The 28,000-nt window shown below is 49.9% G+C and overlaps 1 protein-coding gene across 12 annotated transcripts; it reads right to left on the reverse strand.

Annotated features, from left to right (window-relative positions):
* Positions 1 to 27,993, reverse strand: SUSD3 (sushi domain containing 3). 12 transcript variants are annotated; one of them, XR_011254241.1, is made up of 7 exons: positions 27,432 to 27,929; positions 27,065 to 27,262; positions 11,071 to 11,259; positions 9,177 to 9,324; positions 8,067 to 8,219; positions 4,225 to 4,513; positions 3 to 3,571 (listed from the first exon to the last, which is right to left on the reverse strand). XR_011254241.1 is itself a non-coding variant. In XM_069575646.1 (6 exons), exons 3-6 carry the CDS (start codon positions 11,255 to 11,257, stop codon positions 4,321 to 4,323), a joined length of 681 nt encoding a protein of 226 aa, XP_069431747.1. In that variant the 5' UTR covers positions 11,258 to 11,259; positions 27,204 to 27,262; positions 27,432 to 27,989; the 3' UTR covers positions 3,829 to 4,320. The 12 variants fall into 12 exon arrangements, 4 of the variants coding, with proteins under 4 accessions (XP_069431747.1, XP_069431746.1, XP_069431749.1 ...); XR_011254244.1 differs by having other exon boundaries at positions 27,204 to 27,262; positions 27,432 to 27,573; XR_011254245.1 differs by having other exon boundaries at positions 27,021 to 27,262; positions 27,432 to 27,557.
* Positions 27,994 to 28,000: the final 7 nt, after the last annotated feature.

Consider the following 28,000-nt stretch of genomic DNA (forward strand, 5'->3'; position numbering starts at 1 on the left):
AATTGTAAATGCAGATAAAAAGTTTATTTAGACACATAGCACAACAACAAGTAGGAGAGCACGTAGAGAAACTGTTTAGTTACAATAGAAGCCAGGCAGAGACACACACCCAGAGAAAAAGTGTGTGGGCATTCCCCCTAGTGAGGAGGAGCACAGAAAAGAGGTGGTTAAGTCATTTATATAGGACAGTTCTTCCAGTGTTTTGTTTACCTTTAACCAATCATCTGGTTTCTTTTTCCACACCTGACCAATCTTAGGTCCTCCCCAAGATGTATGTGCAACTTTTTTTCCAAGATGGGTTCCAGCCCAGCAGTCTATGTGATCCATATATTAGCATCACATATTATGGGGTGATGCCCCCTCCTTTTGACCCCAAGGAGCCTTTCTGCATGTGAAATGTCTCCCTTGCCCCAAGGATGGGAAATTCATGATGTCCTGACCTTTTAAGAGGTTTTAGTCCCACTGTCCCTGCCATAAAAATGCCCAATGTCTGGTTATTTACTCTATTCCTGTGCTGGTTTTTATATTGAGCTATAGATCTCAAAATATAGGCAGGAATCCAGTCATAAATATGTCATCCTGGAGCCCATTTGTCTCTTGCTTTAGCAAATGTAAACAGGGGACTAGTTATGAATATCCTACCTGGAACTCATCTTCTTCTCACCCCAGGAGGTGTGAATAGGGGGCCAGTTATAAATACCTATCCTGGAGCCCATCTATCTCCTGCCTCAGGACTGCTTGACAATAGTCTGGGCCCACGCTGTAGGAAACCAGCAGCCCCCACTTCCCACTTCTGGGACATCTTCCCTTGAATCCCAGCCCCCACCCCTAAAGAATACTCAGGCCATATGTGGTGTTTCTACCCAGAGCCCCAGCTGAGGTCCCTAACAACTACTGTCGACTAAACTGTGAGTGAACACCTTTAGGAGATCTCAGCCCTGGACTCTGCTAACTGCAGCAGTCGGGGAGGCACGCCTGCAAGAACCCACAGCGCTAACAGAGATGACAACTTGGCGGCTGCGGTCTACAGCCACCAAGTTTGGGGATGACTCACCATCCAACAGTGCATAAATGTGACATGCAGCTAACCAAATTATTGAGGAATTAACATGAGGCACAGTTTTGTTTTTTTCCCCAACTGCTGGGGAATGAAGTCTCCCTTGGGTCATCATAGCCTGATTCTTCACAGCTACTTCTGGTGACAAGAATGGTACTGCTCCAGGATTTAGGGCTGGCTGGTGTTTCTCTGATAAAGTACCTGTCACAGCAACTGAACACGATGGATCTCGTTGGCACCAAACGTTAAAGAGCTGATGCAGGATGCCATGGTAACCCTGGTGGGACTCTAGTCTGTACCTGTTCCCTCTCCTTCTGCACACCCAGGAGAGTCATCCTGCTGGCCCCTGAGGTCAGTCTGGTGGACGTGTCCTACACAGAAGTGAGGTGTCTCCCCTCCCCTGCTGGTGAAAGAGGCTCTACCATCCCTTCTCGTTCCTGGAGACTGTGGAGGTGAAAGTCAGAAAGGGGCTGCTCCACTAGGTGAGGGCCCTACAACTCTGCTGAGCACAGCCCCTGCTGATTGAACTGGACATACAATCTGAACAAGGAGTAAGTGATGTCATTTGAGTCCCTGAGACTTAGGGGGTTGTTATGAACTGAGTGTTTTTTCCCTTCAATCCATATACTGAAGCCCTAATTCCCACTGTGGCTATGCATCACAGGTGGGCCTTTAAGGAGGCACTTAGGGTAAAACAGGGTCTTAACGGTGTGGTTCTGACCCCATAGGATGAGTGTCCTAAGAAGACATCAGAAAGTACTCTCTCCCTCTCTTTGGAAACACTCCAAGTCTACGTGAGGACATAGCAAGAAGGGGGCTACCTGCAAGCCACTAAGAGAGCCCTCAACAGAAAACAAATCAGCCAGGACTTAGTTCTCGCCTCCAAGACTGTGTGATATAAATCTATTGTTTAAATCGCCCATTCTGTGGTATTTGTTGGAGCTGCCCGAGCTGACTGAATCAGGGGCTGTCAGTTTCAGCAGCATAGTCCGGTCCATCCTGATGTAAAAAAATGTCTAATGTTTCTTGAGCCAAGAAGGCAAGTGTGGCAGTGGGCCATGTGGCCTGTAAGGGCAGTGTTGCAGGCAGAGGGGACAGCAGGTACTAAGGCCCGTCCATGGGGGTAAGCCTGGTAAGCAAGAAATGGTGTTCACTCCTCTTTCTTCCCAGTAAAAGTTGGAGATTAGGGGCTGGCTCCCCCTTCCGCTTCTCCTCTGGTGCTGAGTGAAGCCCTCTGCTCTAAAACACCTGTGAAAAAATGCTGCTCTCTTCCTGCTCCTAGGCAAGCTTGTCTCCCAATCCAGCTGAGACTCCTGGCCACGGTGTAGACGGGTCAGGGCCCCGCGTGCTGCACCACAAAGGCCTCGTGCCCTCTAGCTCTCCTGAGCAATGGCTCTGATGTCCAGTCAGCACTCTCCAGCTGGGCACCATGTCACTTCCTTCCCACCCCTGCAGCACCCTGGGGCCATCTAGACACCTATTCCTGTAACTCTCAGCTGTTGAGAGCTGGAGCAGGGTGGCGCCATCCTCCTGGCTCCACTTCACCCCATCCCTCCTGTCCTCTGCTCCAGTACCCCAGGGTCCAGGCACTGGGGACAAAGCACCCACTTCCTGTTGAAGGCACCCCCTCAAACCCTCATGGCAGCTTCTCACCTCCTCACTCTGATAAGGACATGGAGAGGGCCTGGTGGAGTTAGCATTTGTGACCGAACTCCGAGCCTTGCACAGAGCTGCTGAAGCCCCCCCATGAAGGGCCTGTGGTTTCAGACAGCATCCATGTGTCCTGATATCACACTCTGCAGGATCAGGGTGGACCCTCCACCCCTGCCTGGCCCCACAAAGTTGAGCCCACAGGACCCTTGGAGGCACACAGCCAAGGGCGACTACTTGCCCCTCCCAGAAAAGCTGGAGAAGGCCTGAGTCTCCCAGGGACCCCACAGCATGAATGCTGCACTATCTGGTTGAGGGCAGGATCTGGGCTTGCCCCCCAGTGCCCCCTGCATGACCTTCTCCTCACTGGAGAACCACACACACCTTCTGGCCTCAGAATTCCTCACTGGAACCCACTTGATGGAATAGCATCCCAGACCAGAAAGGATGTTGGCACCAATGTAGCAGCTGAAAATGTGGAACCACCCAAGTGCCCCCTGCTGGAGGCTTTCCACATGAATCAGGACAGATGGACTGCCCTGTGTAACCTGTATCAAGATGTATTTGTTAGTAACAGAAACCATGACAAATGTGGCTTCAGGGTAGCACAGGCTCTTTCAGGACCACCAGCTCTCCGTCAGGCTCTTCTCCTTACAGCCTAAGCATGACTGCAGGGCCTCCAGGAAGCAGGAAAGTTCAGACAGCAAACACCAGTGAGGTTCCTCAATGGCCAGACAGATCACACCCCAAATCTCAGGCAGCTAGAAGTCAGATTTCAACTGGTTCAGGAGAGAAGTGGAGTCCAGGTACCTCCCCTCATTGAATGAAACACAGAAGTAGTGACCGAGGATGACTTCGGAGGCCCTGAAAGGTAAGGTTTGTACTTGGGACTCGCACTGTGGAAACCAGCTGCCATGATGTGAGGAGGCCTGGCCACTCGAGGTGGTCACCACTTCATGGGTCTCTGCTGACTCCTGGCAGCAACCCAGCTGACCACAAGCACATGAGAGGAGCCGCTGTGAGCAGTGGCCGGCAGAGCCCAGCGGTCCTGGAATCCCCAGCTGTAATAACGAGAAACTCCAGTTTTATGCTGCTACACTTGAGGCTCTGAGACACAGGGATTGAAACCTGAGACAGTAATTCTTACCTTTATTGTTTTTCAAAGAATTGTTTATTTCATACCCCTTACCACAACTCTACAGATAATGGACGCAGCATCCCAGCTGGGTCTCTGCTTGCAGGTACAAGGCAGCCAGCTGTAACTGTGAGGAGTCTGCTGCCATCTCCTCCACTCTGCTATGCAAAACTAGACGTGCCTAAAATGTCCTCCAGTCTCTTCAAAGGGGCCTCACTAGAGGGAGGCTGCAGCTGGTTTTGTGAACCTCAGTGGTGGTTTCAAGGAGCCCTGTGTATAAAAACAACTATGGCTGGGCTCCCCTGGGACAGGTCACCCCCTGAAAGGGTCCCCAACTCAATGCCTTGAGGGATCTCTAAGCCCGGAGACTGGTTTCACTAACCAGTCTTGAGCTGGACACATGTCGAGATGCAGGTGTCAGCTGGTAGGTCGTCCTGGCCTTCCCGCTGTGGAGGGTAGGCTGGGGCCTCCGCTTTGGTCACCCTGGGACATAGGCTGCAGGCTGTCTGAGCATCACAGTTGGCCTGGAGGGAGGCGGGATCTGCCCTGGGCTTGCTGTATGCACCATCACCTGGGCGCGGGGTGAGCTGGTGGGGCCACTGGCGGTCCAGAAGTCCTTGTCCACGCCTCGGGCCATGCTGGCCAGCTCTCTGGTACCCTCGCCAAGGTCTCTGCAGGAAGAGGAAGGGTGAGCTTGGGGGAAGAGTGAGGACTCCATTTAACTCCAACTTTGCGCCCATGCTGGGTACCCAGGCCCTGGTCTCCAATGGGTCTGGGATAGATTGCTGCCCCAAGGTGAGGGCCCCTGTTTCCTCCTTCCTTGCACCCAAAGAGGCCCCTCCATAGGTGCCTCTCCCTGAGCCTCAAGTCCCTCCTTCATACAAGAGGGATGACTCAAGGAGCAGCACACCCACCTTCCTAGGGCTTTCTAGAGGAAGGAAGCTTATTCAGAGTGAGTGTAAACTATGTGGAAACAGCATGCCCTAGGCAGAGAAGGGACACTGGTGCCCCAGGAACATTCTGCAGGACACCCTTCATCTTGCCAGGCTCTCCTCTGGCACTCTGGGGCCAGATCTCCTACCTTCTAGATCTTCAGTTCCCTTGTGGGGCCCCCAAGCCACAAACCCACCCATCTTCCAAGCTGAGCAAACCCTGGCCCCCACCTTTGTCCACCTGGTCCTGCTCTTACCCACTTACACTGGATTCTGCTGCCTGAGGCTGCCTGGCTTCTTCTTCCCCTTAAGATGCTTTCTCTTTCCTTCTCTCCAATACAGGCTCTCCCAATCTATTCACCTCAGGCACCACTTCTTCCAGGAAGCTTCCCCAGATTTCTGTTCCCACCCACATCTAGTCCTCAGGAAAGCTCTAGGAAGTAGTAGGAATTACGTTGGTTCAATAAATGAGTCAATAAATTAATTAATTAGCAGAAAGGAATATCAGCTTAGTAAGCAAGTCCACTGACTCTGGAGCTAGACTTTGGAACTGACTTCAAACCTAGCTTCATGCTTAGCAGTGTGTTATTCTGGACAAGTTTCTCAAAATGGGATAAAAAAAATAGTTCCTACTCCTATGGTTAGAACAAGTAATGTTTGGAAAAGCTCAGAACAGTGCCTGGCACAATGTGAGTGCTGGGAAGCATTTATGAAAGAAAAGTAAGGTCAAGGGGCAAACCTCACCTTACTAAAGATGATTTCACCACCAATCAGTGGGAGAACTGGGGCATCTAGGCCTTGCCTAGGATGGTACATCCTGAAATGCAGTAAGCCCTTCCCCTATTCCATTGGGGCTCTTCCCAACTATAGACAGTGTGTCACAGGTCTATAATGGGGAGAGGGTGTCACAGGGCAGGGGGCAATGGAGAAGCTCCAAAACCTGCCAAGGAAATATGACTATATGAAAAGGATATGCACTACCAACATATTCTGCACATAATCTGAAAATAACTAAAATAAAAAGGAAAGTACTTTCAGCTGGCTGATGGGTAACAATCTCTTCTACAATGTACACAAAGCTTCCAGTATTGATGAGAAAAAACATCAGGCAATTCAGCAGAGCAAACCCAAAATGACTAAAACCAGCAATGCTACTGGTAAGCAAAGGCAGGAGAAAATGCTCTTTCTCAATGTTAATTAGATAAATGCTGATGAAAACCATCAATGTAACTCCCACTTGCTAAGGAAGTGATGGAAAACAAATCATTAACGTTTGGCAATGGTTAGCTATAAAAATGGCTCAACTGGTGCTGGGTTCCTGGAGAAAGAATTTGGTAATAAAAATATTCAGACTTATTTGACCTAAACAATCTGTTCCTAGGATCGTCCCAAAATGCCATCTCAAAAAAGAAAAACAGCTCTAAGTACAGGCATTTACCTAAATCTGAGCACAGCACTTGAAGTATTTGGACTGAAGCTCCAGGGGCCTCAGACCACCATGGGAACACAACGTGGCAGGTCAGGTGGAAAGGGTGCAAGGTGGCATTCCTGCCATGGCCACCACGATGTAGGCCTAATGTGTGTCTGAAGTTCAAGGGAAGGAGCTAGGAAGTCAGTTCCTTCCCAGAGGCCTTACCACGCCAGGAGTCAGCCAGCCCCAGCACTTTGAGTGTGGACGTGGGATCAGACAGGCCCTTGCTACTCCTGCACAGACCACCACCTCCAGCACCTCAGTTTCCTCACGTGCGTAGCAGGGACAAGAGCAGAATTAACAACAACGGCTGGCACTCACTGAAACTATACTCTGGGCCCAGTCGAGCCCACTGACTCATATCACCTCAACAGGGCCAAGAAGTGAGGCCCACCATAATCCTCACTGTACATGGGTGGAAAATGAGGCGTGAGCAGTTGTCACACAGAGAGGTGTCAGGCTCAAGCAACTGGCTCCCTGGGAGGTTCCTGTGGGGATGGACTGAGGAAATGAGCAGAAACTGCCCTTGCGATGCCAGGGCAGGGCAGAGAAAGCACTCAGTGGGCCAGAACATCCTGTGCGAGAGAGGAGGTGCTGCAACGACTGACGCCAGCAAGCCGAGAGCCCACGCTCCGGAATAAGAGAAGCCATCACAAAGAGAAGCATGCGTACTGCAACAGAGAGTAGCCCGCTCTTGCTACAACTAGAGAAAGCTCCCGCGCAGCAATGAAGACCCAGCACAGCCATAAATAAAATATTTTTTTTAAGTTTGAGAAAAGAATACCTATGAGTTCAGAGTGATACAAAAATAACAAAACAAAATGAAAAGGAAAGGAAGGATAAGACAAAATCCATCTTCATTCCTCATAGAGGGAATAGCAGAATCACAATGGAATGAAAATCATTATTCCCAAACCCCCAGGGCCAAAACTGATTCTGGCTGGATCATCTCTGGATGCTAAGGCTACAGGTCAGGGGTTATAGGGGCAGCAGAGTGACCCTTAGCAGAATCCTGTCTTTGTCACTTGACAACGGGCTCATCTCAGCCAAGAGGGCCCAGACCTCATGCCTGCAGGGTGATAGCCCAGCCTACATCCGTGATTCACACCAGCACCACCCATGGGGCACCTGCACCAGAAATGCTGCCCAAGTGAGTCATGCAGGAACGCCAAGACAGTCCAGAATACAGAGTCTGTAGGAGACCACTGGCCTTGAGTGTGCCAAGGGAAACACCACCGAAGACAAATATCCCGCCCGATGCAAGGAGCCCAGAGACCGGGAGGCCCTGGGACAGAGGGTGCTCACTCAAAGCTGGTAACAACACTGGGAGATGTTCTATCTGCACTCCATGTTCAGCCAAGATTAGACTCCTTGAGTCAAAAAAAAGTATGTAAAAAATGTCCTTGTACTGGTTCATAAAAAGTGTGTGTGTGTGTATATTTTGAAAGAAAGACAAGCAGAGACAGAAACAGAGAGACAGAGGAGCAGGGAGACAGACGGGAGGACAGAGCAAACTGACAGGGCACGGTGGGTCCTGGTGAAGGGTAATACTCATTTCCAGAAGCTTCCTTCTCTGGACAAGGGGTGACAAGATAAAGACATGGAGTGGAGGGCAGCTCCAGGCACTAGGGTACAGGTCAGGCACAGGTTGCAGAAGGACCATCATCTTGTCCTACAGATGGGAGCTGGGGCCTTGGTGGGCCTGGACTCACAGCATGTGCGGACTGTGAGTGCCCTTGGTGTCCAGGTTCTCTGGCCAAGCCAGACACTCCCCTGCCCTTATCACTGCCCTACCACCCTCCTTGCCCTGCCCATGCCCACGTGGTGAAGCTGTGATTGTCGTGCACTTGAACAGGTTGGATCCTGGACACTCCACTGATGCTGCTGTCACTGTTGAGGCCCTTAAGGCCGAGGTAGGGAGCCTGTACTGTCTCCAAATCCTCGTGTCTCAGCTGGAGCCACAGTTGGTTTGCCCTAGGGAGAGATGGGGGAAAGACATTCAGGTGTGAGCGTGTCCAGGACACTACTTGCAAGCCTCTGCAAGGCCAAGAGTGAGTATTTTAGGGCTGTACCGTTCTGCTGCTGTAGGGAGAAGGCAGTCATGGATGATGAGTAAGTGCCAGAAAAACTACTTACAAAGACAGGTGGTGGAAAGTTCTTGTGATGAATCAAGCCAGTGATGGTATAACACTGTGAATATAACTAATGCCCTGGAATTGTGCACTGAAAGATGGCTCGTGTGGTAACTTTTATTACGTTGTAAATATTTCACCTGGAGAAGGCAATGGCACCCCACTCCAGTACTCTTGCCTGGAAAATCCCATGGATGGAGGAGCCTGGTAGGCTGCAGTCCATGGGGTCGCTAAGAGTTGGACACGACTGAGTGACTTCACTTTCACTTTTCACTTTCATGCACTGGAGAAGGAAATGGCAACCCCCTCCAGTGTTCTTGCCTGGAGAATCCCAGGGACGGGGGACCCTGGTGGGCTGCCGTCTAAGGGGTCGCACAGAGTCGGACATGACTGAAGTGACTTAGCAACAGTAGCAAATATTTTACCACTGTTTTTTTTAAAAAATACCACCCCCACCCCACCACACACACAAAAAAAAAACAGGATAAATTTCTGTGAATAAAAGTAGAGGTGAGCCAGACTTCACCCACAGGCCCTAGTTAACCATCGTGTGGTCAGCCTTGCACGTCCACACACAGCACAGCATATGCTGGGGGCGTGCACAGTCTGCAGAATGAGAAAATCCCGCGTGTACCTGTCACCTCTCTTACAAAAGACCAAACAAGTGAGCCATGCACCTTGCACAGCCTAGATGCTCTGTGAATAGCAAGATGCCAAGACCCCAGCAGCCCCACTCCCTGACACCCCAGGGGTCCCGACGTGACGCGCAGGTGCCCGCAGCAGTGACAGGTCACTGTACCTGTCGGATCGCCGCTGCTCACTCCTCTTCACACACTTCACGAAGCAGCAGGTGAGGAAGGCCATGGACATGAGCATGATGATGGTGCAGCTGACGATTGAGGAGATCACGGCCACCTTGAAGCCAAAGGTTTCGTAGAGGGGCACAGCTGTGAGGGAGACGAGACCAGCTCTTGGACCCAGCCTGGCATCAGGGAGCCCTGTTCCATGGGGAAGCCAGGGAGCTACTGACAGATGAGATGAAGGTCTGTGAAAACTGTTGTAGGGGTAGGGCTGCCAGGTAAGACTGCCCCCAAGAAGCGGGTGTTTGAGCAGGGTTTTGGTGAGTGTGTAGGAGTTTTTGGTGGCATACTGGGGGAAGCTCTGACAGGGAGTTCAGTGATGGTCTCTTTGGCTCCATCCCCTGTAGACTAGACTCCTGAGAACAGAGAACGGTAGACAACACATGGTCTATTTTCACAATGCCTCAAGCTGGCAAAACCCTTTGCGGGCCTATGTGCCTTCTTAGGTCACTTTCTAGGAAGGTGTGGAAGAAAGGAACAGTGGTGGCTCAGATGGTAAAGCGTCTGCCTACAATGCGGGAGACCCAGGTTCAATCCCTGGGTTGGGAAGATCCTCTGGAGAAGGAAATGGCACCCCACTCCAGTACTCTTGCCTGGAAAATCCCATGGACAGAGGAGCCTGGGAGGCTACAGTCCACGGGGTCACAAAGAGTCGGACACGACTGAGCGACTTCACTTTCAGTGTTTGGGGTCAAAGGGCCTTTGGCACATTATCAGCTATGTGCCAAAGAACTAGCTATGTGCCAAGAACTAGTTCTATCAGGTTCTAAAGGATGTTCTCGAAATTGAGGCCCAGAATCCTAATTTGAACAACACTGCATATTTTCCCGTGTAGTAGATATAGATCACACTTTCCATTTCCGAGTCCCTCTGTCCTAACTGGACCCTGGCCGTCCCCGCTGAAGACTACATTTCACAGCTTCCCTTCACATGACCACATTCTGGCCAGTGGTGAACAGTGGCGCAGGGGTGTGGGACAACTTCTAAGAGCCTTTCTTGCCCTGCAACTAATCCTCTAACAACTACATGGATCATGCAGTTGAGGTCATGCCCAACAGAGCCACAATATGGAAAAGGCCTGGGTCCCCACCACGGGGCACTACACAAGCCTTCGACTGCCCATGCTGAGGACCAGAGGCAAGAAAAACCTCTCATAATCCCCCATTACTTTGGTAACCCTCATTATCTTGGGTTTCTATCTCTTGTTGGAGTCTAATCCTAAGAGACACTTTCCCCAGAGATTCAACCATCACATGAGTATTTTAAAGGCTCTGAGAAGTCCTGCTGCCTGTTAACCCAGTCTTTCCTGAATTATATTGACTATAGCGCCCTTTTCAATGCACAATATACATTAACACAACATATGTAGCCTCACTTTGGAAAATGCTGTGCTAGGTATTATCCTTCAACACCCTGTATAGCAAATACAGAAAACCATCTCCTCCTCCAACTGAGCGCCACGGCCAAGCCTAGAATTCTTGGCACATGGAACATCCTATTAAGGTTTGCTGCATCTATGCATGAAATAACATACGGATGAACGCAGTTTTCTGCTTAACAGATAAAATAAAATGCTAGCTCAGATGCATGAGTCACCTCTTGGAGATGACAGGCCAAGTCAGTGGCAGCGCTAGAATTTGAAGCAGCTACTAGAACTTGAGTCTACACTGCAGACATGGAGCCCCAAGGGACCACCAGCCCTGGGAACAGGACCTTACACAGACACCCATGGAACCTTCTCTGTGGACACCCATGCCACCCATGTGATAAAATCAGCACTCCCCCCAGGGGGCACTGCTGAGTTGGGGGCAGCTCAGGCAGAATGGGCCTCACTCTTGCACATGGGGGTCCCTGAAGACCACTCAGCGATGTTCCCCTTCCAGGCACAGGTGAGGAGGCCAGACCCCACCATCTGGTGGCCTGAGGGGCAGTGGAACACGATGACAGTCCCCACAGAAGTGCCGTCCCCACGAAGTACTTGGAAGGTGCCCTGCAGGGGCTGCTGCAGTTGCACACACATGCCTAGGAGAGAAGAGAGGGGAGACAACGTGAGACCCCACCTTTGGGGCAGGGGCTTGGCCGGAGACCTCACCTGACCCGACGACCATGTGTGCTCTGCAGAAGGTCACACAGTTACCTAGACAAGGGACAGTGGCATCCACGTGGCCAAAGTGAAATCCCTACATTAAGTGAAATCTAGAGGTGCTGAGGTCCAGAGGTGCTCCCCAGGTCCAAGGAGTGGTGCCTGTGTGGGCGCAGGAGGGCCAAGAGGAGCTACTGCACGTTCAAGGTCAGGAGGGGCGGCGGTGAGGAGATATCCCTCGTCCAAGGTAAGGAGCAGCGGCTGCGCTTTGCTGGAGCAGTCGTGAAGAGGTACCCCAGTCCAAGGTAAGAGAAACCCAAGTAAGATGGTAGGTGTTGCAAGAGTGCATCAGAGGGCAGACACACCGAAACCATATCACAGAAAACTAGTCAATCTAATCACACTAAGACCACAGCCTTGTCTAACTTAATGAAACTAAGCCATGCCCTGTGGGGCTACCCAAGACAGGCGGGTCATGGTGGAGAGGTCTGACAGAATGTGGGCCACTGGAGAAGGGAATGGCAAACCACTTCAGTATTCTATTCTATTCAGTATTCTATTCATGCCCATGAACAGCATGAAAAGGCAAAATGATAGGATACTGAAAGAGGAACACCCCAGGTCAGTAGATAGCCAATATGCTACTGGAGATCAGTAGAGAAATAACTCCAGAAAGAATGAAGGGATGGAGCCAAAGCAAAAACAATACCCAGTTGTGGATGTGACTGGTGATAGAAGCAAGGTCCGATGCTATAAAGAGCAATATTGCATAGGAACCTGGAATGTTAGGTCCATGAATCAAGCCAAATTGGAAGTGGTCAAACAGGAGATGGCAAGGGTGAACGTCGACATTCTAGGAATCAGCGAACTAAAATGGACTGGAATGGGTGAACACAGATGACCATTATATCTACTACTACGGGCAGGAATCCCTCAGAAGAAATGGAGTAGCCATCATGGCCAACAAGAGAGTCCAAAATGCAGTACTTGGATGCAATCTCAAAAACGACAGAATGATCTCTGTTCGTTTCCAAGGCAAACCATTCAATATCACAGTAATCTAAGTCTATGCCCCAACCAGTAATGCTGAAGAAGATGAAGTTGAATGGTTCTATGAAGACCTACAAGACCTTTTAGAACTAACATCCAAAAAAGATGTCCATTTCATTATAGGGGATTGGAATGCAAAAGTAGGAAGTCAAGAAACACCTGGAGTAACAGGCAAATTTGGCCTTGGAATGCAGAATGAAGCAGGGCAAAGGCTAATAGAATTTTGCCAAGAGAACACACTGGTCATAGCAAACACCCTCTTTCAACAACACAAGAGAAGACTCTACACATGGATGGGCATCACCAGATGGTCAACACTGAAATCAGATTGATTATATTCTCTGCAGCCAAAGATGAAGAAGCTCTATACAGTCAGCAAAAACAAGACTGGGAGCTGACTGCGGCTCAGATCATGAGCTCCTTATTGCCAAATCCAGACTTAAATTGAAGAAAGTAGGGAAAACCACTAGACCATTCAGATATGACCTAAATCAAATCCTTTATGATTATACAGTGGAAGTGAGAAATAGATTTAAGGGCCTAGATCTGATAGATAGTGCCTGATGAACTATGGACTGAGGTTCATGACACTATACAGGAGACAGGGATCAAGACCATCCCTGTGGAAAAGAAATGCAAAAAAGCAAAATGGCTGTCTGGGGAGGTCTTACAAATAGCTGTGAAGAGAAGAGAAGTGAAAAGCAAAGAAGAAAAGGAAAGATATAAGCATCTGAATGCAGAGTTCCAAAGAATAGCAAGAAGAGATAAGAAAGCCTTCCTCAGCGATCAATGCAAAGAAATAGAGGAAAACAACAGAATGAGAAAGACTAGAGATCTCTTCAAGAAAATCAGAGATACCAAGGGAACATTTCATGCAAAGATGGGCTTGATAAAGGGCAGAAATGGTATGGCCCTAACATAAGCAGAAGATATTAAGAAGAGGTGGCAAGAATACATGGAAGAACTGTACAAAAAAGATCTTCACGACCAAGATAATCATGATGGTGTGATCACTCACCTAGAGCCAGACATCTTGGAATGTGAAGTCAAGTGGGCCTTAGAAAGCATCACTATGAGCAAAGCTAGTGGAGGTGATGGAATTCCAGTGGAGCTATTTCAAATCCTGGAAGATGATGCTGTGAAAGTGCTGCACTCAATATGCCAGCAAATTTGGAAAACTCAGCACTGGCCACAGGACTGGAAAGGTCAGGTTTCATTCCAATCTCAAAGAAAGGCAATGCCAAAGAATGCTCAAACTACCGCACAATTGCACTCATCTCACATGCTAGTAAAGTAATGCTCAAAATTCTCCAAGCCAGGCTTCAGCAATACGTGAACCGTGAACTCCCTGATGTTCAAGCTGGTTTTAGAAAAGGCAGAGACACCAGAGATCAAATTGCCAACATCCGCTGGATCATGGAAAAAGCAAGAGAGTTCCAGAAAAACATTTATTTCTGCTTTATTGACTATGCCAAAGCCTTTGACTGTGTGGATCACAATAAACTGTGGAAAATTCTGAAAGAGATGGGAATACCAGACCACCTGACCTGCCTCTCAAGAAACCTGTATGCAGGTCAGGAAGCAACAGTTAGAACTGGACATGGAACAACAGACTGGTTCCAAATAGGAAATGGAATATGTCAAGGCTGTATACTATCACCCTGATTATTTAACTTCTATGCAGAGTACATCAGGAGAAACGCTGGGCTGGAAGAAGCAGAAGCTGGAATCAAGATTACCGGGAGAAATTTCAATAACCTCAGATATGCAGATGACACCACCCTTATGGCAGAAAGTGAAGAGGAACTAAAAAGCCTCTTGATGAAAGTGAAAGAGGAGAGTGAAAAAGTTGGCTTAAAGCTCAACATTCAGATAACGAAGATCATGACATCTGGTCCCATCACTTCATGGGAAATAGATGGGGAAACAGTGGAAACAGTGTCAGGCTATTTTGGGGGGCTCCAAAATCACTACAGATGGTGACTGCAGCCATGAAATTAAAAGACCCTTACTCCTTGGAAGAAAAGTTATGAGCAACCTAGATAGCATATTCAAAAGCAGAGACATTACTTTGCCAACAAAGGTCTGTCTAGTCAAGGCTATGGTTTTTCCAGTGGTCATGTATGAATGTGAGAGTTGGACTGTGAAGAAAGCTGAGCGCCGAAGAATTGATGCTTTTGAACTGTGGTGTTGGAGAAGACTCTTGAGAGTCCCTTGGACTGCAAGGAGATCCAACCAGTCCATTCTGAAGGAGATCAACCCTGGGCATTCTTTGGAAGGAATGATGCTAAAGCTGAAACTCCAGTACTTTGGCCATCTCATGTGAAGAGCTGACTCATTGGAAAAGACTCTGATGCTGGGAGGGATTGGGGGCAGGAGGAAAAGGGGATGACAGAGGATGAGACGGCTGGATGGCATCACCAACTCGATGGACGTGAGTTTGAGTGAACTCTAGGAGATGGTGATGGACAGGGAAGCCTGGCGTGCTGCGATTCCTGGGGTCGCAAAGAGTCAGACACAACTGAGTGACTGAACTGAACTGAACTGAGAGGTGATGAAGACCATGGTGTTGATAAAAGAAACACACATCTAAAGACAATAAAAGCAAAAGGACAACTATTATCCAAGTGCAGCTCAAAAGGCAGAATCAAGGAGAAAAAAGGAAGGAGAGAGATTGACAGATGTGATTTCATGAAAAGAAAAAAAAAAACTTTCGTTATTCCCTAATAACTGAAAACCCCTTCATGGACCACAACCTTGTCATGGAGAAGGGGCTTGCATAACTCAATGAAGCTATGAGCCAGGCCGGCAGGGCTACCTAAGACAGACAGGTCATTGTGAAGGGTTCTGACAAAAGTGGTTCACTGGAGGAGGAAATGGCAAACCACTCCAATATTCTTGCTGCAAGAACCCCAAGAACAGTATGAAGGGCAAAAAGGTATGACACCGGAAGAGGAGCCCCCAAGGTTAGAAGGCGTCCAATATGCTACTGGGGAAAAGTGGAGGGCAATTACTAAAAACTCCAGAAAGAATCAAGAGGCTGGGCCAAAGCAGAAATGCTGTTCAGCTGTGGATGCATCTGGTGGTGAAAGTAAAGTCCAATGCTGTAAAGAACAATATTGCATAGCTGATCACCGAAGAATTGATGCTTCTGAATTGTGGTGCTGGAGAAGTCTCTTGAGAGTCCCTTGGATTGCAAGGAGATCAAACCACTCAGTCCTAAAGGAAATCAACCCAGAATATTCATCGGAAGGACTGATGCTGAAGCTCCAATAACTTTGGCTACCTGATGCAGAGAGTCAACTCGTTGACAAAGACTCGTTGATGTTTGGAAATATTGAAGGCAAAAGGAGAAGGAGATGGCAGAGGATCAGATGGTTAGATACCATCACTGATTCAACAGAAAAGAATTTGAGCAAACTCTGGGAGAAGGACAGGGGAACCTAATGTGCTGCACTCCATGGGGTCACAAAGCTTTGGACACGACTTAGCAACTGAACAACAACAATAACCAAAAAGCAAATTCAGATGAAAAAATTAGGAAAAGATATTTGGAAAACACAGGACAGAAGTTCAACACCCATAATTTATAAAGAGATCTTAACACATCAGTAAAAGCTGAACATCCAAGTAAAACAGAATGAACTGATGTGTTAGCAAGCTACTCGTAAGAAACAAGTAGCTAACAGACACGAGAAAATGCCTGCCTTCATAGTAACTGTGTGCTAAGTCACTTCAGTTGTGTCTGACTCTTTGTGACCCTATGGACTGTAGCCCGCTAGGCTTCTTTGTCCATGGGATCCTCCAGTCAAGAATACTGGAGTGGGTTGCCATGCCCTTCTCCAGGGGAGCTTCCTGACCCAGGGATAGAACCCAAGTCTCCTGTATCTCCTGCATTGGCGGGTTCTTTATCACTAGCACCAGCTGGGAAGCCCTCATAGTAACTGAAGAAACACTAATTCAAATGAGAGCTAATATTTCACTCCTCCACTTGCAAAACATAAAAACAAACAAACAAACAAAACCACATGTGAACTTAGCAGGGGCCTGGGAACAACTCCTCTCTGACTTGCTGATGGGGGTGCAGACCCAAATCTTTCTGGACAGAGTTTGGTAAAGTGTATTAAGAGCTTTATGCTTGTATATAAATCTGAGATTTAGCCAAAGTAAGTACTTATGATCTGATGCCGGGATTTCTATAACAAGATATCTGTCTACACCCACATCTCCAGCTGTGGGCATCGGTGCAGTTAATCAGAGTACATCTGACATGAATGCCAGCAATGATATCCTGAAGTGTTACAATGATGTCCTTATATAAGGACATATTCAGAATTTACTGTGTGCTGTTCTAAATGCTTTACATGTATTAACTCATCAATCCACAAAATACCTCCCCATTTGACAGGGGAGCAAACTGAGGCACAGACAGAGTGGTTTAACCATTTCCTGAAGTAGCACAGTTCCTATGCTGTAGGGCAGAGACTCTGAAGCACACAGGAGGCTCTGGGCCTACCCTCTCAATATACACGTGTGATAGATACCTCATGTGTCCTTCGTGTCTGGCTTCCCTTACTTAGCACGAGAGAGGTGTTGTGCTGTGTGTGTTGGCAAGCTGTCCGCATTTACAGTGGAGCAGAGCACCACAGTGTGGATGCCCTGCATGCTTCCCTGTTCCTGCTGACAGATGGATGTGTGTGTTGCTTCTGGCCTTCAAGAATATGGAATGAAGCGGCTACTGATGTTCCAGAGCATGCCTACTCGTGCTTGAGGTGCAAGAGGCTCTTCCTTCTGCTTTTCTGGAACTTTCTGATTGTACTGCTGCTGCTGCTAAGTTGCTTCAGTCGTGTCCGACTCTGTGCGACCCCATAGATGGCAGCCCACCAAGCTCCACCATCCTGGGATTCTCCAGGCAAGAACACTGGAGTGGGGTGCCGTTTCCTTCTCCATCTGATTGTACTGCTGGTGTATAAAGTGGTTAGCCTCAGACAAAAGGGAGACTGGTTGAGCTGGTTGTCTGGCCTGTGTCTGTGGCAACACTGACCAGAGGCAGCATCCATGTTCAATTCCCTTGCTAGGTGGGAGCAAGGGTGCGGACTGGGACAGGGGCTAGCACTGCCCAGACTGAGGACCCTGTTATTCCACACCAACCTAAGACAGTGCTGCACCTGACCCCCATGGGATGCCTCCAGCTAGGACCGTGCCCTGGGCACCAGGCATAGGTGTCCTAAAGCCCACTCAGCCTGCCACACCCAGCCAAGCTCCTGCCCTGGCCAACCTGCTCATCACTTGGCTCCCCTATTCTAACTATGATGTTAGCCACCAGTTCCTCTATCCTTTACTTGCTCTAGCGCTCACATTTAGAACCGACCTGGACTTCCTTTTCTCAGTCCATAACCAATTCACCAGCAAATTCTGTGAGTTCTGTTTTCAAAATACATACCCAGGACATATGTAGTAGGCTGGAGAGTCCTCCAAAATCCACACCCACCTGGAAGCAGCCCCACAGGGGGTCCACTGTGGAACGCATGGGACACTGTGTCATACAGGTTGTGGGGACAAAGCATGCCTGCGACTGCCCAAAGGGCCATGGCTGTCACTCAGGAGGGTCACACACATGCACTCATATTCACATGCCTGCACACAACCAGCCCTGTCCAGAAGGGAAATCGAAGCTCAAGAAGGTCAGGCCGCCTCTTGCATGAACCTGCTGGCCCCGCCCCACTTAGGGTGAGGGTGTTAGTGACAGAGAGGCTTCAGCCTCAGGCCTGCATTCTGCCCTCAAGGAGGCCAAGGCTGCCTGAGACCCGTGGTGTGGGGCAGAAACACTCAGAGACATCATTTGGGTGAGGTTGGCCAAGCTGCATTTCGTCCACCCCCTAGCCCCACCCTCCCTAGAACCTGGCAGGTGCCTCATCAGGCTAAAAGGCTGGAGGGAGGAGTCGGTGCCTGGGGGGTCCTTGTGAGAGTGGGGACTGACCATTGGAACACAAACAACACTGGGCACCTAATGGATGGTTCACTATATTGGAGCCATATGAGAAGACCACCCGTCTCCACCTCACAGATGGGGAAACTGAAGCACAGCAAGGCTGGATGACATGCTGAGGGTGATGGGGTGGAAGGGTGCTAGCCCATGGCTGTCAGGTAAACCACACGTCTGGGAGGATTTGGGCTTCCCTGTCTGAGAGGTCCACCATTGGTGTCACACTCACAATAGCTGATAGAAACATCTGGTCAAGAAGGACCCCAATTCCTGCCCTCATTTGGCACTCAACTATCTGCAGAGGACAACAGTCATTATATCATTTTAACATGAGCAACCAAGCTTGGAGAGGTGGCTGACCCGCCCAGCACCCACAGATAGAGAGGGAACCCACAGACAGGACTGACACACAGCTCAAGAGTCCTAATCAACAGCAGAACAAAGGAGTGTGGGTATTTGCAACATACATGCAACAGAGCATCTTTCTTACATAAACAGCACTTACACACTTGGATCATAGTGAAGGGTTCTGACAAAAGTGGGTCACTGGAGGAGGAAATGGCAAACCACTCCAGTATTCTTGCCTCAAGAACCCCAAAAACAGTATGAAAAGGCATAAAGGTATGACACCGGAAGATGAGCCCACAAGGCTAGAAGGCGTCCAACATGCTACTGGGGAAAAGCAGAGGGCAATTACTAAAAACTCCAGAAAGAATGAAGAGGCTGGGCCAAAGCAGAAACGCCGCTCAGCTGTGGATGCGTCTGGTGGTGAAAGTAAAGTCCAATGCTGTAAAGAACAATATTGCATAGCTGATCGCTGAAGAATTGATGCTTCTGAATTGTGGTGCTGGAGAAGTCACAACAGAAAAAATGGTTACATTCGGAAGAAAAAAATGGAAATGGTCCCAAACTAGTGAGCAGAGCAATTAATTAAGAAAATTAAACAGTATCCACATTAGGAAGGAAGAAGCAAAGCTTCTCTATTAGATGGCATGATCCTATATCTAGAAAATCCCTAGGAATCTGATTAAAAAATCTATAGGAACCAATAAATGAGTCCATCAAGATTACAGTATACAAGATCAACACACAAAAATCCATTGTATTTCAGTACAGTGTCAATGAGCAAACTAAAAATGCAATTAAGAAAAAAATTCCATTTACAAGAGCATCAAAAAGAATAAACTACTTAGGAACAAAATTTAACTAAAGAAGTTCAGGTAAAACTGAAATTAAAAATTACAAAGCATGTTTAGAGAAATTAAAGAAGACCTAAAAAAATAGAAATACATGACATACTAAGGGGTCAGAAGACTTAGTATGGTTTAAGATGGCAATGCTCCTCTGCTCACTTAACAGCTTAACCCTTATTCAGCATAACCCAAATTCAGCACAACCCTAGCTGCTACCTTCACAGAAACTGACAAACCGATCCACAATTCATAAGGAAAGGCAAAAAGACCTAGAATAGCACAAACAGAACCTCCTCTCCTTGAAAAAGGAGAACAAAGTTGGAGGATTTGTACTTCCTTAGTTCAAATTTTATCACAAAGCTATGGTGATGAAAACAGAGGACACTGCTATACAGACAGACATACAGGCCAATGCAAGAGCTTAAACTCAAGACATAAACTCCTATTTACAATCAGCTGATTTTCAACATGGATGCCAAGACAATCAAATGGGAAGAGAATAGTTTTTCAACGATTTGGTGCCACGAAAACAATACTTACATGCAAAAGGAGAAAGTTGGACCTCTCCTTATATCATATAAAAAAATTAACATGAATCAAAGATCTCAATATAACAGATAAAAACCATAAAAACTCTTAGAAGAAAACATAAGGGTAAATCTTCCTGACCTTCCAATGGCAATGGTTTCTCAATGATTACCAAAAGACAAACCACAAAACAAATAGATAAATTGGACTTCACTAAAATGAAAAAATTTGTGCTTTATAGGATACTATCAAGAAAGTGAAAAGACAACCCTCAGAGTGGGAGAAAATATTTACAAAAGCATCTGTCTGAAAAGGGATTGCATTTAGAGTGTATAAATTATTATACTGACTTATAAAAAGACAGCTGAATTTATAAATGGGCAAAAGATATGAACAGACATTTCTCTATAAAGATAAACCAGTGGCCATCAACAAACACATGAAAAGATGCTCAACATCACTAGCTCCAGGGAAATGCAAACCAAATCCACAGGGAGGTACTTTTTCATGTATACCATGAAAAAGACACATGAGAAAAATAACAGGTGTACCAAGAATGTAAAGAAACTGGAGCCCTCACACACTGCAGCTGGGAATGTCAATGGGGCAGCCACTTCGCAGTTTCTCTAACAGTTTTCAGAGCACTCCCAAGTGATGCGGCAATGCTCCTCCCAGCAATATACCCAAGGGAAAGGAAAACACGTCTATATAAAAACCTGAACACAAACGTTCATTAGCAGCATTATTCATAATAGCCAAAAAGTAGAACCCACCTAAGTGTTCATCAACTGGTAAATGGTGAGCTAAAGTATGGTCCACCCTTACAATGGAATATTATCTGAAGAACTGACGTGCTACAACACGGATGAACCTTCAAAACTAGCCAGTCACACAAAACCCACATAGTGTATAACTCCATTCATATGAAATGTCTACAACAGGCAAATCTATAGAGACAGAAAGCAGGTCAGTGGTTGTCTGGGGCAAGGGAGAGGGGAAGTTGGGAGGTGAACTCTAAGGTATGCAGGGCTTCCTTTTGGGGTGAGGAAAATGTGCTAAAATTGACCGTGGTGATAGTTGTACGTATCTGAATGGACTAAAACCCATCAAGTTGTACACTTTTAATGTACAATTTAAGCGTGTGAATTGTATGGCACATGAATAATACCTCAATAAAGCCTGTTAGAAAAATTCAGGGGAAATATTTATCTCAGTTAAAGAAGTGTGAATTTGAAACTTATTACTTTTGGCTTGGTCTAGTTCAGAAAAACCAGCCCACCAGGTTAGTGAGAGTGTGGGAAAAGGGACGGGGCAGAGGGCACAGCCCAGAAGACCTAAGAGGCAGTCCTCCCCGGCAGCAGGGGCAGGCAGGTGCTTGCAGGCAGGAAGGGGTAAGCAGGCTGAGCTGGGAGTCCCAGGGAGACAGGGCAAGGAGGACACAGCATCGACTTCGAGCCGCCAGTCAGACATTTCCCGATTACCCTCACTGGCCTTGGGTCACCCAGTTCTCAGTAGTACAGAGGTTCAGTACTGCAGAGTACTCAGTACTGTACAGAGTAGTACAGTAGTACTCTTGATTCCAGCATATAGGCCCTTAATCATCACACTGTGTTTCCATAGGTGCCAAAGGAGAAATGAATGTACAAATGCGTGAACAGACAACCTAACATCTGAAAGTTGTGATCAGCACTCCTCCAGGAGAAATCTCTTTTCTTTTTCAGGATCTGTAGACTTGGACACGTGTGGTCCTTCCAGCCAGGGAAGTGGACGGGGGTTTTGGAACTGGGCAGACATAGCAGGGCGGCCACAGGCCAGCCACACGGCCCCTTCCCCAGGGTCACCGGAAACCAACACTTCCCAGTCCCCAATTTAGAGCTGCCACTTCTCCATTCTTCTGTGGCTAAGCACCTTCTTTCTCCCCAGCCCCATGAGGCCCTTGGAGAAGGGAGGGCCTTCTGGAAGGGATCAGCAGGGGTAGGAGCTTCGTAGGCACTTGTCTTCCCAACACCTGGCAAATAAAAGGAGGAAGGGGTAAACCTGTGTTTATCCTTTAAAGATACAACTAGAACTTTATCAAAAAAATAAGATGTTTTGAGGGAGGGACAAAGAGATGGCAAGAGAAGAGATGAAGCAGGCCTGGTGAAAAGCTAAGGGTAGGATAGAGCTGAGGGATGTGTGGATATAAATTCTTTCCTCTGTGGTATGTTTAAAAAAATTTTTAATGTGGGGAGAAAGCCTTAGGCATCACTGTTGAATTTATCTGTCTCATATCCCCCAAGGGGTAGCTGCCCATCTCCCTACCCAGAGCCCAGTCCACATCCTGCACTACCAGCTTAGATGGCCCTGGCATGGGGAGTCACAGACAGAAGAAAAAGTTTCAGAAACTGAGGCAGCAGGCTGGTTCTACAGACACACTCAACCTGTGGGGTGAGCAGGTTACCAATTCAGTCCTCAACTCACCCGTAAAGGCTGCAGTGGGCAAGACTGGGCGGGGTCTGACTGAGATGACATGCAACCCCAACCCAGCAAGGAAACCACCACTGTTGTGGGGAAAGGGCCCGGCTGTCAACAGCCACATCCTGTACAGCTGCTGGGTTCCGCTATGGTGACATGCCAATCCTGAGACAAGCACTGCTGCTGTTTCATCACCCAAGGGGCTCACATAGCTTCAGTGACAGAAATAAGCCCTCCCCACAAGAGGCCCAGAGCCTGTCCTGCCTCCTGGAATCTCACCAAGGAGGGAGGGTGAGGGGTGATGCCACAGAAGGCCTGACATGTGGATGCCTCCAGGGTTGTGTCAAGCTGAAGACTCAAGGGAAAGGTCCAAGAGAATTCGCAGCCCAGGCCCAGTGAAAATGCCACTGCCCATTACCACACATGTTGCGCGGCTGGGGACAGGAGGGCCACCGAGAGACTCAGAATGTGGGCTTTAAAAGAAGTCATGGCCACTCTCCCCAGACCTGTGGCTTCACACTCTGCATTTCTGGCCAGCCAATACAGGTGTCTCACGCCCATCAGAGGCAGGGAGCCCTGCTTCAAGCACAAGCGTATTGTTAAAACAGGTCCTCTTTTAAAAATGAAAATGAAAGGTCTGAGGAAATAACTCTGATAAGAGCAGGGAGAAGATGAGCCTTGCCCAAGGCCCCTCCCTGCAGTGAGTACATCATGGAACCTTCCCCTACCTGGGAGGCAAGGAGCTCAACTCCAGTAATCTGAGAGCCCAATCAAGCAGAGAGGCAAAGGCAGAGAAGCCAAGTGGGCCTGGTCTGCTAGGACCACCCTCTCAGCCCCAGCCCCTCTCCACCAGGTCTGACCCTGCTCCACCACCTCTAGGCTTAGGTCCTAGACTTGGTCAGATTCAGTTTCCCAACCTGCAAAATAGGGTGACCTGCTCTTCAGGTCAGTGATAGGAAGAGTGGGACCACCTGGTGGAGACTTTAAACCTGTGCCTGGGAGCTCAGGAATGTCCCTAGGAGGAGGCTTAACATCTGCTCCTATCCCCCATCCCAAGTCCACAGTATCCAGGATACCTGCACCTGCTACCCCCAGACTCAGACCCAAGTCTTCCCCAAGACCACGACACTCTGCCAAGACACCTTTATCTGCCATCCCGCTACTCCAACGGGATGTCCTGTATCCCTTCTCCGGGCCTGGAAGGCTGGCAAACACTTTGGGCTGGGCCCATTTTCCAGATGAGGAAACAGGTCCACAGACCTGTTGAAGGCCCCAGGTACACACTGGCAGTGCCCCCCACCAGACCTTTCTACCCAACTTGTGACACACAGGCCAGATGGGGCAGGAAGGTGGCACAGCATCAGAGGACAATGAGGGCTTCAGTCTACCCATCTTCTAAGGATATTCCAAGAAACCACCAGCTGGCTCCAGAGACATTCCAGAGACATCCCCTAACCACTGCAAACCCAGCCTCTTCTCACATTCCTCACTACACCCTCCACTGCCTGGAGACCCCCAGACTCTCTAGCTGGGCCCCCAATAGTCCCACCCTACACATGGTGTTTAAGAGGCAAATCCCACTTCCTCCATCCCCTGCTGAAAATCCTCACCGACACCCAGCTGCCCCTGTATATCCTTCCTAGGCCTGCTCTCTACCCTACCCTCAACTCCCAGCTGTCCTTCCCTTCCAGCCCCACTCAGCCCTGGAGCCTGGCCCTGCCCACTTGCGGCCCAACTCACACACTGGACGCTGCATTCCCCCAGCACTCCTCTGGCTGGACTCCTGCACCCCTCAATCTTTGGTGCATTTTTTTCTCTGCACCCTATATGAACTCATCTTTTTTTCGTTATGTACAAATAAATCTCAAAGAAGAGGAAAAACAACAGAAAAAAACAAAAGGAATGGATTTGATGCAGGCAAGATAGAAAACAAAAGCAAACCCTATAAACTCACTGGACAGTGGAGAGGCAGATCTGCCCATCCGGTGTGCATCCAACTCCCCCGACTCACTCCCCAGCGCCAAGCAATGCTCTCTCCCACCCTCTAACACACAGTGGGTATACGGCCTGGCCTGCACACCCTGTCCTTCCAGCCCATGCCTCCCCCAGCCTGCCTGGCCAGTGGGGATAAGAACAATCCTTGCTTGTTAATCTTTTATCTGGAACCTTGGACCACAGGACCATCCCTCCTATCCTCCTTCCTGGAGCCAACACAGCCCTCAAAGCCTGACCTCATGCACTGGGAGGTAAATAAGTTAACCTTTTATGCTGGCCATGGCTGGGGACAACAGAGACAATGAGGAGATGGGGGAAGCAGGCTCCTGGACTCACCCACTGTGGGGCTGGGTCACTGTGGGACTGGAAAGTCACTTCCTTGTTCTGAGTCTCAGTATCCTCAAGTTGAAAGAGGAACCCACAGGAGGGATTTCTCAAAGAGAAATCAAAATGGATGAGGGGTACGGGTGCACAGGTACTCTATGGAGAGTCAACTGCCTCTCACTCCCACCCACAAGACCCCAGCAGCGGGGACAGCCACGTGCAGGAGGCCCACGCCCTGGCTGCGTGTCCTAAAGCAGGCACAGGGTTCAGAACTACTGCAGTTCTGGTCCTTGGCTCCAGTTCAGACCTGGGGCTCCCAGGCAGTCCACTGACAGCAGGTCAGCTCACACATGAGAAATGTATGTCCTCCTCCAGCACATGACCAGGTTAATTCCAATCCAGTAAGAGCGCAAGCCCTGTGCCCCCATCCCCTCCACTCTGAATCTCTCAGGGGAGAACACTGAGGCTCCAGAGAGCCTCTTTCATCCAGCAGCTCTGTGTGTACCCTGGTGGGAGACCAGAGCCAGGCCTCAGGGCACAGAGGCCCTGTTTAGAGACCAATGCCCACCCAGTCCCTCCAGGTTTTGGTCCTCTCGTGAAACGGGCCCAGGCTGGCTGTGGGGCTGGCCTGCAGTAGTGAAGCCAAGGGGACGCCCACAGAGCATGTCCTCATCCACCCCTGCAGCCCTTCTACTGCCCGCTCTCAGGGGTATGGATCATCTCCGGCCACTGAAACCCCGAGTTATTCCTCTTGCAGGGCCATGTTCCTGGACAATCTCCTCCATCAAGGAGTGCTGGAGCTGCCCTGGGAACAAGGCCAGTGGGAGGGCCGCCTCCCAGTCAGCCATTCAACAAAGATTTAAGGCCTTGTTCCAATTCAGCCTCCCCCTGTCTGCCCCTCCCTGCTGTGCATGGGAGATGAGGAGAGAATCCTAGGACTCTGTCTGGTTGGATTTGTATAGCTCCTCTAGGAAGAGCAGAATAATGTACCCATTGTACAGATTGCAAGAAAAACACCCATCCCATTCCTGTGTTTTAGATAGTGTCAAACTGTCTCTAAAGACCCCCATACCCATCGTTTACTGCCCCACGAGAGGTGCGTGCCCATTTCACAGCCCAAGATACTGGGGCTATGGAGCAGAGCAGTGGAGGAGCCCAGACAACTGTGATACCCTGGGGCGGAACCATGGTGAGGGTGGGTGCATTGGGACCTCCCTGGCTCCCACACGCCTGGGCAGGTATACAAGGCCCACCACTTGGCATATGGAGAAACTGAGGCACACAGATAGTGACATACCCCAAGTTGGGGGGCTCCAACCCCAAATTCCTGGGAAAGATTCACAGGCTGGGACCCCCAGGGTAGCAGGGCTGGGGCTAGGCCTGGCAGGCTAGATAGAGGGCAAGAACTGGACTCTGAGACCCCCTTTCTCCCAGGACAGTTCTCTGAAAACAGTCTTTTGTATGTAGCCAGAGTCTCCCCCTCGCTCTCCTTGGCTGATCTTGGGCAAGTCCCTGTGCCTCACAGTGGACACTCACCTCCCCAGGCAGTGCTGCACAACTCGCACACACATTATCCTCTTTTCACACGCACTGAAACACTAAATTCGGGACGGGACATCAGGCTGCCAGAGGGAGTTAAAGAAAAACCCACCCCACCAGGCCGGGGGCAGGTCTCAGGTCTTGGCTTTCACACCACCAAGCCACACGCCTCTGCTCAGAGAATGACTTCGCTGGGCCTGTTTTCCCATCTGAGACAGAGCCGTCATTCCTCCCAAGGTGGCAGGTGTCACTGTTTTAAGCTTGACTGGCTGCATGCCCAATGGGGTGTGTCCTGTGCCAGGCTGCTCCTCCAGGCCCGGCTTCCACCCGTACAATTCAGCGCCTGGCCTGGGGCACAGGTGTGCAGAGACCCTCAGGCTTAAAGGGGAGCTGACGGTGTGCCCTCAATGAGCCTCCGGGAACATCTGGGGCTCAACGTCTGGTTTATCTGTGTTTCTAAAAGGATTAAATTTCAGACGCATTCAAGGCGTAAAGCAGACATTCGAACCCCTGGCTTCGGACGCTTTCCCCACACCGACGGCGGGCAGAAAGACAAACCTCCTACAGAACAATCCAGAAATCAAACATTTACGATAAAAGTCAGCCTTCCGGAGACCCCGGAGCCACACACCAGGCTCGACTGTCGTTCTTCTCTCTCAAGCTCAGTTTCCCCACCTGTAAAGTGGGGCTGAGGAGCTAGCCGAGGAACCGGAGCATCTCCCCGAGGTAAGGCCGCTTTCGGTTTCCCCACGTCCGTCGCGCAGCCATCTCCCGCATCACCCCGAGGCGGCCCCCATTGGGAAAGGGCGCACACCTGGGCTGGCAGCCGCCTAGCTTCTGCCGGGCTTCAGCTCCGCTGGGGCGGCCGCTGGGCTGCGGAGAGGGCCAGGGGGGCGTTAACCGCCGGGTGTGCACCTCCCAGCGGCAGAGTGCAGCCCACCGCCCCCCGCTCCCGCCCAAAGCTGTGCACGCAGCCCCTCACCTTTCCCGTCTGTGTAATGGGCGCAGAACCCCACCCGAGGCCCGCAGCCTCTGCCCTTACCTGTGCCGTTCCCGGGGGTGGGCATGGCGTTCTCCTTGCGCCCCCCGGGCCTCGCCCTGCGGCGGAGGGTCGCCGCCGCCCGGCGCATCCCCGCGCCCTCCGCGGCGCTTGGCCGGACTGCCGCGCAGGGGCCAGCGTGGGCGGGGCGGCCAGGACGCGCCCTCGCAGGGCAGAGGGCGGGGCCGACCTCGCAGAAGCCGTCGGCCCCGAGGGGGCGAAAGTCGCGGAGCGGAAAGTCTCGCTCCAGGGACTTGCGCAGGCGTTGCTCTCAGTCCCTGCCCCTCCAAACACCAGGGTCCTCCCCAGCCCAGGTGTCCTCGGTGAGTAGCACATGTGATCCCCATCTGTGTCACTGGGTCAGGCCCTCTGTGGTGGGTGACGATGTTATGCTTCTTCAGTGAGGACCCCCGGGTCGTGGGGGCAGGATTCAGACCTCCAGGGTCTGGCCCTAGGCTCACATACCACACTGAGGGGTCCTGCGCTCTCCTGACTCCTCCTGCCCAGCCCCCTTAGAGGGGGCCCCTGGCTAGGCTCAGAGCTGCGGCCCGCCCTTTCCTCTCTCTAGGACC

This window comes from Ovis canadensis, chromosome 2, assembly GCF_042477335.2.
Source record: "Ovis canadensis isolate MfBH-ARS-UI-01 breed Bighorn chromosome 2, ARS-UI_OviCan_v2, whole genome shotgun sequence".
Taxonomy (NCBI): domain Eukaryota; kingdom Metazoa; phylum Chordata; class Mammalia; order Artiodactyla; family Bovidae; genus Ovis; species Ovis canadensis.

What these genes read in the sequence shown, in the direction of transcription:
- SUSD3 (XM_069575644.1), bottom strand. Translation starts at nt 27,519, where the DNA reads ATGCGCCGGGCGGCGGCGACCCTCCGCCGCAGGGCGAGGCCCGGGGGG. An exon ending in CACCCCCGGGAACGGCACAG is followed by an intron (nt 11,260 to 27,431) that starts GTAAGGGCAGAG and finishes CTTCTCTCCTAG; the next exon opens with GCATGTGTGTGCAACTGCAG. An exon ending in AGGGACCCCCATGTGCAAGA is followed by an intron (nt 9,325 to 11,070) that starts GTGAGGCCCATT and finishes TCTCCCTCACAG; the next exon opens with CTGTGCCCCTCTACGAAACC.